Raw genomic sequence first — 13,166 nt, 5'->3', positions numbered from 1 at the left:
AAGATATCCCTCTCAGAGAGTGTACTGTGTGTTTCTTCTGAGCCTCCCCTTCTAAAATTTAAGTGCTATAATGACAGGAATTAAGTCCCAGGTTTAGAACAGTGTCTATAGGAAAATGCTCAGTAAGTATTTGGAAATAAAGGACTAATATGAGATTAAAATAGTGAGAATTTACACTAACGGAACAATCTCAGGGTTGGGAGAAAGTTGTCAAGAAGTTTAACTGCAATGGGAAGGGAAGAGAAGAAATGATAGTGGTACATAGTTTTTGGTCTATATATTTTTGGGGTACATTTTGCTGTACCAGAGAAAATGAAGAATCAAAAGAGAGAGGGAGATTGATGGAGAGAACTCCACCAAGTGGACGTACATGTGGAGGGACTGACCGTATGCAGCACTTCACGTATAAGGACAATCAGGAAGGGGCACGTGTGGCTAAGCTACAGGTGGAAGCACAAGGAACTGTGAGAGCTCATACCTGAAAGTCTATATTATCTCTGAAGGTGAAAGGAGGAGGTCAGATCTGGAAAAGGGTAATAAAATTTTAGGACAGTTGATGTGGTAAATAGCACAGAGATGAGAACTGGAGAACAAAATACGAAAAGTAGGAAATTTTATTGTTCAGGGACTCATTACATGGAGTAAAGGGAAGTTGCCAAGCAGTAGTTAAAGAGACGGGCTTTAGGCAGCTCAGCCTAGAAAGGAGTTGTCTCAAAAAAGACCGTTATATTTGGGCTATAAAGTGAATGTTTTAAGGACTTAAAGTATTAAAAATGTGTAATCTTTGGGGCACCTGAGTGGCTCAGTTGGTTAAGTGTCTGACTCTTGGTTTTGGCATAGGTTATGATCTCAGGGTTGTGAGATTGAATCCCACATAGGGCTCTGCGCTCAGTGCAGTGTCTGCTAGAGATTCTCTCTTTCTCATTCTCTCTCCTCCCTTCTTCCCTCTGTTCTTCCTCCTGCTCTCTCTAATAAATAAATAAAATCTTTTAAGAAATAAAAGGGAACCCTTCAAATTTCAGAGGAAAGTTACTAGGTAGTAACTCAAATCTACATGAAGAAATAAAGTAAACTGATAAAGGTTACTATATAGGTAAATATGAAAGACAGGATAAATGTATTTCCTGTTTATAAGTCTTTTTCTATTTGATTTAAAACAGAACTGCATAAAGCAATAGGTATAAATCTGTGTTAATAAGTACACAACTTATAAAGATGTAACTTATATGAGAACAGCACAAAGGAGAGGGAAAGAATGTAGCTATAAAGGAGCAATGCTTTTATATACTTGAAAAAAAGTTGGTATCAATCTGAACTAAACTGTTACAAGTTAAAATGTTAACTATAATCTCTAGGAAATTCAAAAACATAACTCAAAAAATATAGTAAAAGAAACCACATGAGAATATAAGCAATACATTAAAAATTATCTATTTAACATAAAATAAAGCAATAATGGAGAAACAGAGAAAACAGAGAAAAGATATAAGACTTGAAACAAGTAGTAAAATGGCAGATATGAATCCTACCTTGCTAGAAATTATATTAAAGATTTACTTATTATTTTAGAGAAGCAGGGGTAGAGGGAGAAGTAGAGAGAATCTCAAGCAGATTCCATACTGAGTGCAGAGCTTGATGTGGGGCTCCATCTCATGACCCCAAGATCACAACCTGAGCCGAAAGCAAGAGTCAAACACTTAACTGACTTCACCACCCAGGCACTCCTGGTAATTATATTAAATGTAAATGAATTAAACACTGACAGATTGGCAGAATAGATTTAAAAATGACTCAGCTCTATGATGTCTACAAGAGATGCACTTTAGATTCAAAGACTCAAATAGTTTGAAGGCAAAACAATAGTAAAAGATATAACAAGCAAATAAGAATCAACAGGGAGCTGGGATGACTATATGAATATCAGACAAAATAGACTTTTAGATAAATACAGTGACTAGAGATTAACACTTTTTATCCTATTTATTTTTTATTTTATTGTTTTTAAAAAATATTTATTTATTCATGAGAGACAGAAAGAGAGAGATACAGAGAGAGAGAGAGAGAGGCAGAGACATAGGCAGAGGGAGAAGCAGGCTCTCTGCAGGAGCCTGACGTGGGACTCAATCTCAGACCCTGGGATCACACCCCAAGTCAAAAGCAGATGCTCAACCACTGAGCCACCAGGCGTCCCTATTTATTTTTCATTTTAAAATATTTTATTTCTTTATTTTGACAGAGAGAGTGTAAATAGGGGGAGGAACAGAGGGAGAGGGAGAAGTAGGTTCTCTGCTGAGCAGAGAGCCTGATATGGGGTTGGACCCCAGGACCCTGGGATCATCACCCGAGCCAAAGGCAGATGCTTAAACTGACTGAGCCACTCAGGCATCCCAATAAATGCATTTTATAAGAATAAAAGAGTCAATCCATTGTGAAGATATAACAATTAAAAACACATATGCACCTAACAACAGAATGCCAAAATATGTGAAGTATAAATTGAAGTGAAGGGAGAAACAGACAATCAAAAAATATTACTTGAAGACTTCAACATCCCACTTTCAGTAATGAATAGAAGAACACTGAAAATCAATAAGGCAGTAAAATACTTAACACTGTAAATCAACTAGACCTATCAGTCATCTAAAAAACATCTCACCACAAGGGCAGAACCGTCTTCTCAGGTGCAAACGAAACATTCTTTTTTTTTAAATAACAAATTTATTTTTTACTGGTGTTCAATTTGCCAACATACAGAATAACACCCAGTGCTCATCCTGTCAAATGCCCACCTCAGTCCCCGCCACCCAGTCACCCCCACCCCCCACCTACCTCCCCACCCACCACCCCTAGTTCATTTCCCAGAGTTAGGAGTCTTCCATGTTCTGTCTCCCTTTCTGATATTTCCCACTTATTTTTCCTCCTTTCCCCTTTATTCCCTTTCACTATTATTTGTATTCCCAAATGAATGAGACCATATAATGTTTGTCCTTCTCCAATTGACTTATTTCAAACGAAACATTCTCCAGAATAGACAGTGTTAGGGCATAAAACAAATCTCAATAAATTTAAAAGGATTGAAGTCATATAAAGTATGTTCTCTGACCTCAAAAGAGTATTAGAAATCAACAACAGAAGGACATTCAATGTGGAAAATGACATATTCCTAACTGAAAATCGGTCAAAAAAGAAATTGCAAGGGATTTCCTTTGTGGGGAATTAGAAAATACTTTAAAACAAATGAAAATGAAACACAATGTGTCAGAACTTCTAGGATGTAGTTAAAGCAGTGCTTCAAGGGAAATGTATAAGCTGCAAATGCCTTCATTAGATAAGATCTCATATCAGTATCATAACTTTCCACCTTAAAAAAACTAGAAAAAGAAGAGCAAGAAGGTAGTAGAAGAAATAAATGAGTATTAGAGAAGAGATAAATGACATAATAGAAAAATAGAGAAAAATCAAAGAAACCAAAAGTTGGTTCTTTGAAAAAGACAAACTGACCAACTTTTAGCTACACTGACCAAGAAAAAAAGAGAAAAGATCAAATTACTAAAATCTGGAATGAAAGAGAGAAAATACAACTTTACAGAAATAAAAATGATTACAAAAGAATACTAGGAACAACTGTATATTAGCAAATTAGAAAATTTAGATGCAACAGCAAATTTTAGAAAGCCACAAACTATCAAAACTGACTCAAGAAGAAATAGACGTTCTGAATACCTATAATTAGTAAAGAAATTGATTGGTAATCAAAAAACTACTTAGAAATATTATTCAGTCTTAAAAAGGAAAAAAAAATCTGACACATACAACAGCATGGAATGAACTTGAGGACATTATACAAAGTGAAACATGCCAGTCCCCAAGAGACAAATACTGTATGATTCCACTTTATTTATTTATTTATTTATTTATTTATTTATTTATTTATTTTACTTTTTATGTATGATTCCACTTTAATGAAGTACCCAGAATCATCCAATTCACACAAACAAAAAGCAAATGTTGGTTGCGAGGGGCTGGGGGTAGGAAGCAGTGAGGAGTTACTGGTTTAATGGATACAGAGTCTTAGTTTTGCAAGATGCAAAGAGTTCTGGAGATAGATGATGGCAGTTATTTAACACACTTAAAGAATGGTTAATGTGGTAAATGTTATATGTGTTATACTGCAATTAAAAAAAATACTATTAAGAAAAACAGTCTAATGTTCACTATTCTTCGAATCCTACTTGGCTGCATAAGAATGGGCCTTGAGCCTAAAACACCTGCTTACCAACAGATAAAGAGCCCATATAGCATATGCTGGGCTGGGTTTACCTCCCTGTTTTGGGATATCTTTCCCTGTTTCAGGCTCCATGTGTACTCCTTTGTCCTGCATAAGCATTTCTGACACCACAGGAGTGGGGGTGGGTGGAGGATCCTTTTGGTGCAGCACAAGGAGTGTGTGTAGGTCAAAGGCCCTGCAAACACTGTCAGGAAGGACTTGCTGTTGGCCACAAGGAAATGACACTCACTACCAAAATTAATCTTTCTATGTCTCTCTTTTTTTTTTTTTTTTTTTTTTAATGTGAGTAAAGCACTGGTAAATCCAGTACTTCACAGTACTATGTTTTCCTAGGCAACTCCATACTAAGATGCAGTGGGCAGAAGTGCTTGGACTTCTGATAATCAGCAACAGAGGACACTTGACCATAAAAACTACTCACAAACAAAACCCAGAACCAAATGGCTTCACTGGTGAATTCTAACAAATGTTTAAAGAAGAATTAACATTAATCCTTCACAAATTCTTTAAAAACTAGAAGAGGATAAAACACTTTCCAACTCCCTCTTTGAGGACAGAATTATCATGACACCAAAATCAGACAATGACATTATAAGAAAAGAATATTGTAGATCAATATTCCTTAAGTATATAAAGGTAGGGGTGCCTGGGTGGCTCAGTCAGTTAAGTGTCTGTCTTCGGCTCAGGTCATGATCCCTGGGGTCCTGGGATCCAGCCCCATATTGGGCTCTCTCCTAGGCAGGGAGCCTGCTCCTCCCTCTCCCTCTGCCTACCACTCCCCCTTCCTGTGCACTCTCTCTCTGTCAAATAAATAAATATATTTTTAAAAAGGATATAAATATAAAAATTAAAAAATATACAGCAAATTGAACCCAGCAACATATATAAAGGATTATACGTTATGTCCAAGTGGAATTATCTCAGCAATACAAGATGGGTTCAACATGCAAAAATCAATTAATGCAATACACCATAATTATAGGATAGTGGTTTTAAAAAGCATGATCATTTCTTTTTTAAAAAAGATTTATTTATTTGAGAGGAGAGAGGGAGAGTGTGCACACACATACACATGGGGGGGCAAAGGAAGAAAGAGAATCTTTTTTTTTTTTTAAGATTTTTATTTATTCATGAGAGAAAAAGAGAGAGAGAGAGAGAGAGAGAGAGAGAGAACGGCAGAGACACAGGCGGAAGGAGAAGCAGGCCCATGCAGGGAGCAAGACATGGGACTCGATCCTCGGTCTCCAGGATCAGGCCCTGGACTGAAGGTGGCGCTAAACCACTGAGCCACATAGGCTGCCCAGAGGGAGAGAATCTTAAGCAGACTCGGCACTGAGAATGGAGCCTGATGTGGGGTTCAATCTCACAACCCTGAGATCATGACCTTAGCTGATATCAAGAATTGGATGCTTAACCAACTGGCCCACCCAGGTGCCCTACATGATCATTTCAATAAATACAGAAAAACCAATTGACAAAATCTAATGTCTTTTCAATATAAAAATATTCAATAAGCTTGGAAGAGGGGACTTTCATAACCTGATAAAGGCCATCTACTAAAAACTCACAGCTAAAACCACACTTAATGGTGAAAGACTAAAAGCTTTCCTTCTAGGATCAGGAGCAAAAGAAAGATGTCTGCTTTTACCACTTCTATTTGACATCGTAGCCAGGATAATCAAGCAAGGAAGAGAAAAAGCATCCAGACTGGAAAGAAAGAAGTAAAACTAGATCTATTTGCAGATGGCATGATCTATATAGAAAACCCTAAGGAATTTAAAAAAATCTATTAGGGTTAAGAAACAAGTTTAGAAAGGTAGCAGGATACAAGATCAATATACAAAAATCATTGATATATCTATACACTAACAATGAACAATTCAAAAATGAAATTAAAAGTTCAATTTACAATAGAATAAAAAATATTTAGGAATAAATTTAACAAAAGAAATGTAAAACTTGAACACTGAGACCTATATAACATCACTGAAAAAAATTAAAGAGGATATAAATAAATAGAAAGATACTATGTCTTCATGGAGTGGAAGACTTAATATTGTTAGGTTGGCAATACTCCCCAGTTTGATGAATAAATTCACTGGAATCTGTACCAAAATCCTAGCTTGATTTTTTTGGTGTGTAAATTTTTGGCAAGCTGATTTTCATATGAAAATGCAAGGAACCCAGAATGGCCAAAATAATCTTGAGAAAGAATAAAGTTGGAGTACTCACGCTTAATTTTTTTTTTTTTTACTCATGCTTAATTAAAAATCTTATTACAAAGCTAAAATAATCTAGAATAATAAGGTAAAAGCAAGCAAGCACAGTCTGGTACTGCCACAAGGATGGGCAAATAGATCAATGGAATAGAATCAAGAGCCCAGAAATGCATTTCATGGTCAATAGATTTGTGACAACAGGGCCAAGAAAATTCAATGGAAAAGAATAATCTTTTTAACAAATGGTGCTAGGACAACTGGATAATCACATGTAAAAGAATAGATGTGGATTCTGTATCATATACAAAAATTAACTCAAAATGGATAAAAAAAACTTAAGTGTAAGTGAAAATTATAAAACTCTTAGAAGAAAACAGGTGTACATTTTTATGACTTTGGATTATAATTTCTTATATATAGTATCTAAAACATAAATAACCAAAGAAAAGACAGATGAACTGAACTTCACCAAATTTTACAACTTTTGTGCTTCAAAGGACACTATCAAGAAAATGAAAAGACAACTCACAGAATGGAAGAAAATATTTGCAAATCATACATTTGATAAGAGTGTAGTATCCAGAATATTAAAAGAATTCTTTCAACTCAACAATAAAAACACAAGTAATCCATGTAAAGACAATGGATTTGAATACACATTTCTCCAAGGAAGAGATACACATGGCCAATAAGCACATGGAAATATTGTCCATGTCATTAGTCATTAGAAAATCTAAATCAAAACTAAAGAGATACCATTTTTCACCAGGCTATAATAAAAAGACACACAATAACAAGTGTTGGCAAAGATGTGGAGGAATTGGAACCCTCTGTTACTGCAGCCTTGAAGGCAACCTGGTGTGAAATAGAATGTAACAGTTTGGCAGTTCCTCAAAAAAAAATAGAGTTACCATATAACCCAGTAATTTAACTCCTAGATATATACACTCAAGAGAACTTATAACATATGTCCACACAAAAACTTGTACACAAACACACAGAGCAGCATTATTCACAACAGCCCAAAAGTGGAAACACTTAAATGCCCATCAACTAATGAATGAATGAAGGAAATGTGGTACGTCCACACAATGAATTATCATTTGGCCATAGAAAGGAATGAAGGACTGATACATGCTACAACGTGGATAAATCTTAAGAATGTTATGTTAAGGGGCAGCCTGAGTGGCTCAGGGATTTAACGCTGACTTCAGCCCAGTGCGTGATGTGATCCTGGAAACCCAGGATCAAGTCCCACATTGGGCTCCAAGCATGGAGCCTGCTTCTCCCTCTGCCTGTGTCTCTGCCTGTCTCTCTTTCTGTGTCTCTCATGAATGAATGAATGAATGAATGAATGAATAAATAAATAAATAAATAAATAAATAAAATCTTAAAAAAAAAGAACATTATGTTAAGTATAAGAAGCTAGACACAAAGGTCACACATGATTCCACTTACATAAAAAGTCCAAGATAAGGAAATCTAGAGGGAGAAAATAGTTTAGTTGTTGCCACAGACTAGGGGAGAGAATAGTGGCTAAGGAGTTGGTTTCTGGGATGATGAAAATATTTTGGAATTAGTGATGATGAGGTTGCACAACCTTGTGAATATACTCAAAACCACTGAATTGTATATTAAAATGGTGAATTTTATGATTAAACATGCCATCTCAATAAATACATATTTTAATGAAGCTGAATTTAGAACATATGATATACCTTATTATAGTATCAAGGTACCAACACTGGCTTGTTAAAAAGTCTTGCAAGGCATGAACTAGGTGATTCAGTAATATACTGAGAATCCCCCAAATGAACTAAATATATTAAAAAATGTTGAGTTTTAAGGGGCTAGACACTGAAAAACTGAATATGTAAAATCTAAAGATGGCTTTGATTTAATATGGGTAAATAACAATGGTGATATCATTTCAGGAATAGGGTACCAGGAAATCAGCATTTTGCCAAAATCTTCAGATCAAGAAAGAGTTACCAACATAGAAATGAATAAAAAATACATATGAAAGGAAACGGCTGGAGTCCAAAGAAAACTAAACACATCTTGGCTAAACAGCTGTGTTGAAAAACAATTTCTTATCTTGCAATTAAGAACCGATTTCTTTCTAAAAGACACAGGACATTGGGTTAATAGATTTCTTTAAAAGAAAATCTGTTTTGGCTATTGAAACATTAAAAGAACAGAACATCTGTTTTGCAAGTAAAGACAGATTGTATGGAAGAATCAAATATCAAACCACCGATTAGACCAGCATTTAATCTGTTCTATTTAAATTTTCAATAAAAGTAAATGAAATTACATTCTTGAAATTATAGCTCAGCTCTAAATATTTAACACCAGGAACCTCTAACACTGAGATGTTTTAGAGTATAAAGGAGGTCATTATTGGTATATTTTAATTATTTTTAATTCTATATGACATTTATATCAGAACCAGGTTTTAAAGCACTCTACCTCCCAAATCATTTTTAAAGTATTATAATAGGGAAAACTCACCATCCATGAATTCTGTACATATTGAAATCCTGTTTTCTACGAAAAACGCACCATAAAACCCTATGATATATGATGAATCACACTGTAACAAAAATAAGACAAAAATAGTTAAAAAAAAAAACCAAAAACCAAAAAACAAAAAACTGTCAGCCAATACCATAAGATGCTTTATGGGGGAAAAAAAAAGACCAAGAAAAAATTACCTTATAAAGAATTTCCAATTCAGACATAATTTGCTTCTGAAGTTCCAGTGTAATATCTAGTAGTATGACCTAAATACAGAAAGGAATCAACATTCACATATATATTCACCTTTAAATTAAATATAACTATACTCACCATGAAATTTAAAAAGGAAAAAATATGGTGTTTCCTCTATTCATTGCCCCTTGCTCCTCTCCACTACTATAACCCCCAGGAATAAAACTGTACCCACATCTGCCTAACCCTTTGTATTGGGGGAGGTGGTATGGAAGTGATTGATGGGACCAAGGAAAAAGCCAGGTCTCAAAGGTCAGTATTAATGGCTTTAAAAGTCAGTTAAGTTATAACACCCTTAATTTATATACCCTATTTTGGCCACATTGGTTATTTCCAGAAAACGGAGAAAGGAATGACCCTGAAACCATTAAAAGAAAAATTGTCTTGTTCAAATACTAGGTGATAAGCAGAGAGGATGATGAGTAAAAATGATATTTAAGGTGGGCTTTTTAGTTAATAGAGTTTTAAAAATATAGTATCTGTTTATATTCTTCAAAATCATGTTTCTTTGCTAATACTATAATAAAATGCTGGAGCTTGAAGGAACCACAGAAATTATTTCATCTAATTTTCTTGTTTTATTATTTAAAAAAAAATTTTTTTTATTGGAGTTCAGTTTGCCAACATTTAGCATAACACCCAGTGCTCATCCCGCCTAATTTTCTTGTTTTAAAGGAGGAAACCAAGGTACTGAGAAGCCACACAGTCTGGCAATGTCAGGGTCCCTCCCTGACTCCCAGGACGCCTCTTAGAATGTCCCGGTGGTTTATGGTTTTCCTTAAAGTACCAACCACTGAGAAAGACTCATAACATGGAAATGTAAAATAATTTACAAACTTAGAATAAATTCTAATTTATTTCAAACACTTGTTTCTTAAGAAAGGAGACCATCAATTGTTCAAATTTTACTGAACAGTTCAGTGAAGCCAATTCAAGGGAAATTGTTTTTACTTAAAAAAGACAGTGTTGAGAATAAAATAGGTGAAAGATAATTTTTAAGATTTGTGGCAGAGTTTCTGACTCTAGACATTTCTAGATAAAAACCTAACATTCATGGATACAATAGTGCAGTTATACACTATCCAACACTGAAACACATTTTGTATTACAACTGGAGAATATATATACTCATACTGGAAAATTACCATAAATTATGAATTGCAAACTGCTGATAGAGTAAGAAAAGAAGAGGATAATTCTAAAACACACATTTTACAGTACTGACATTCATTTGAGGGAGGGAGAAGTGAGGGGGGAAAAAGGCACGGCCAGTTTCTATCAAGAGTTTTTGCTTTAGGGTTATTTATAAAAGCTCTCACTAAACCAGATTGTAAGTGTAATACAAAACTGCCGAGAAACATTTAAACATTTCTCCTGATCAATAGTTGTTTGCCAACAATAATCACTTACATTTTTGTTCCTGTATAAAACTTAGTGACAAAATGAATTCATCTAGTGTGTTTCAATTCCAGGCCACAAAATATTGAAACAATTCACACCACTATGTCAAGGGGATATACAGGGACTCTCACTCCAAAAAACTAAAAGGAATGAACTTATTATTACCTTAGAGCAGTGATCCTCAAACCCGGCCTCATATTATAATTACTTTTATATAAAAGTATTTATACCAATACATGAAGGTACTTTAAACAAATCCTGGTGCACTGGTCTTACCCCAGAAGAATGGAATCAATCTTTGGTTGGGATCACATCACATTTTATTATTCTTCAAAAACTCTCCACCTGATTTCTAACGCACAGTAAGGTTGAGAACCACTTATCCAAGGTTTCAAAAATGCCATTTATTCAGTATTCTGTATGACTACTAAGATATACAGTATCTTCAGGCCCCCAATCCAGAAATGACAGGATCCACATGATTAGCCAACACTTTGCTATTAACCCCAAATTACTGGCTGTAAACATATCATTCCCTTGATCCCTTGATTCCCTTGATGGGCACCTTAATTAGGTGCCCATGGTCTAGCATAACATTAAAATTCTAGCATGACATTGAGAGAATTCCTCCACAATCTAGTTATTCCATCTCCTTTTTCCACTACTCCCCACCACAAACCCAATTCTCACGTGAAGCCAGGTGATTTGAAAGGCAGCTATGCTCACCACTGTACCACCAATGCAAAAACTAGGTGCTTTTGTACTGGTGGTCCACACACACACACATCCTGTGCTTTCCCCACTTTCAGTCTTTGCTCTTGACGTTCCCTCCACTTGAGGTGTGCTTCCCTACTCCACCCCACCCACCCCACAGTTACTAATTATAAAACCTTTTTTATCTTCTGGACCCAGCTTGAATGCCACCACTACCTCCATGAAGCCAGCCCCAAGCCCTCCATTAGAATTTACCTCTAGCTCCGGTCCTTGGTATTTCTCCTTATTACATTATGCCTTGGCATTCATGCCTATCTCCTAACACCACAAGCCTAGAGAGTAAAGTGGTTGTAAGCCCCTGAGGGCAAAGACTGAGCTTTGGGCATCTTCCTCTCTTGTCCCCTTCCCCCTACACCCAGTACCCAGCACAGGGTCTTACTTACAGCAGCGCCCATTAAGAGATGTGGAATTTAATTAAAGTACTCCTTACAACCATAATCCTCTAAATAAGAAGCTGTTTCTAGACAGGAAGGAGGTGGATTGTTTGATTTCTTCAATTGAATTTAAAACTGAAGACATAAACAGCAAAATAAATAAAAGTGCCACACTGACCTAAAATATAGCAAGTAATAATTCTAATGGATCTGGATCATTCTTGGTATTTGTTATGGTCCAGAACAGTGAAGATTCCATAATGGTGCGAAAATGAATAAAGTAATTTCTGGAACTTAAGAGGGAAAGTAAAATTCACCTTAAAATAACTCTACTGAAATGTTCTTCTATTTTCTGGGAGACTTGGCACTCTAGGTAGAAGGTTAATTCTCCTTCCCCTGGGCATTCCTGACAGTGAGCTTTTAAACTGCTAAAAATAAGTCTAATTCCTTATTTGAAAGCAATGGAAAAAAATCATGGCAAACACGAATTTTCTTTTTAAAGTACAAGGAAAGTATGGACTCCTTGAGTCTTCATTATTATTTTGATATTTTCTCCTTCAGAAGAGCTCAATTTTTCAAACCGGAGAGGATCTGCACATGAAGGAGTTTCACAGAGAAAGGGTTAAAACGAGAAACTGAAATACCTGGATGCATTTCTGCTGCTCTCCACTACACCTCCAGGACAAATAAGGATGAGTTGTCAAGTTAAATATAAGCAGTCAAGTGACTGAATTATAATTTACTCTGTGCTCAATTTAAATTAGTGTGAGGCTATTAAAATATACAGTATAAATACGGCAATTCATCACAAGCTGTCATGGATGACTTCATTTATTTGCTGGAGTGGCAAACGCTGCACTAAAGGGAAAGAGAGCAAAATCACAGGTCAAATTAAGCCTCTATTCTGTTTTAATTCGCTTATTTAATCTGTGGCGACATAATTGTCTTTTACAGTATGTACAACTCAGAAAGGAAATTTGGGAGGATTACAGTCAGTATACAAATGATTAATCAAACGGTCCATTTAAATGCTAGTTTAAAAGCAGCAGAAACCCAAAGCAGTCAAAGAATGATAATCAGCACATGCTATATACAAGCTAAGAAATTTCTTCTTACATGACTTTTTCCCAGTTAGAAAATAAAAAATATTAGGAAAGCTGTTAAGCTGTATTTTGAAAGATCTTATAGAATACATTAAAGACATAAAAAGGTTCTGGTTGAAAAATGGCTATTTTTATTTGTTTTCTGCTCTACTTGCTTGCAACTATCTTGCTTACCTACAATAACCCCACGTCCCAAAAAAGCAAGTTAGAAACAAATTTCATGAGTTACAGT

The 13,166-nt window shown here is 35.4% G+C and overlaps 1 protein-coding gene across 24 annotated transcripts in view; it reads right to left on the bottom strand.

Annotated features, from left to right (window-relative positions):
• The window catches only part of MAP2K5 (mitogen-activated protein kinase kinase 5), a 259,266-nt gene that overhangs the window by 152,454 nt on the left and 93,646 nt on the right, over nucleotides 1–13,166 (bottom strand). For 13 of the 24 annotated variants that reach the window (XM_072738899.1, XM_072738891.1, XM_072738893.1 and 10 more), the window contains 3 exons: nucleotides 9,225–9,293; nucleotides 9,022–9,103; nucleotides 7,966–7,989 (listed from right to left, as the gene is read on the bottom strand). In XM_072738899.1, the coding sequence (XP_072595000.1) occupies nucleotides 7,966–7,989; nucleotides 9,022–9,103; nucleotides 9,225–9,293 (175 nt within the window). The remainder of the gene's footprint in view (nucleotides 1–7,965; nucleotides 7,990–9,021; nucleotides 9,104–9,224; nucleotides 9,294–13,166) is intronic. The other 11 variants (XM_072738900.1, XM_026012566.2, XM_072738890.1 and 8 more) reach the window with 1 other exon arrangement.

The sequence above is a fragment of the Vulpes vulpes genome, chromosome 15 (genome assembly GCF_048418805.1).
Source record: "Vulpes vulpes isolate BD-2025 chromosome 15, VulVul3, whole genome shotgun sequence".
Taxonomy (NCBI): domain Eukaryota; kingdom Metazoa; phylum Chordata; class Mammalia; order Carnivora; family Canidae; genus Vulpes; species Vulpes vulpes.
Note: the sequence above shows the minus strand (reverse complement) of the source record. Positions and strands in the feature narration are given on the sequence as shown.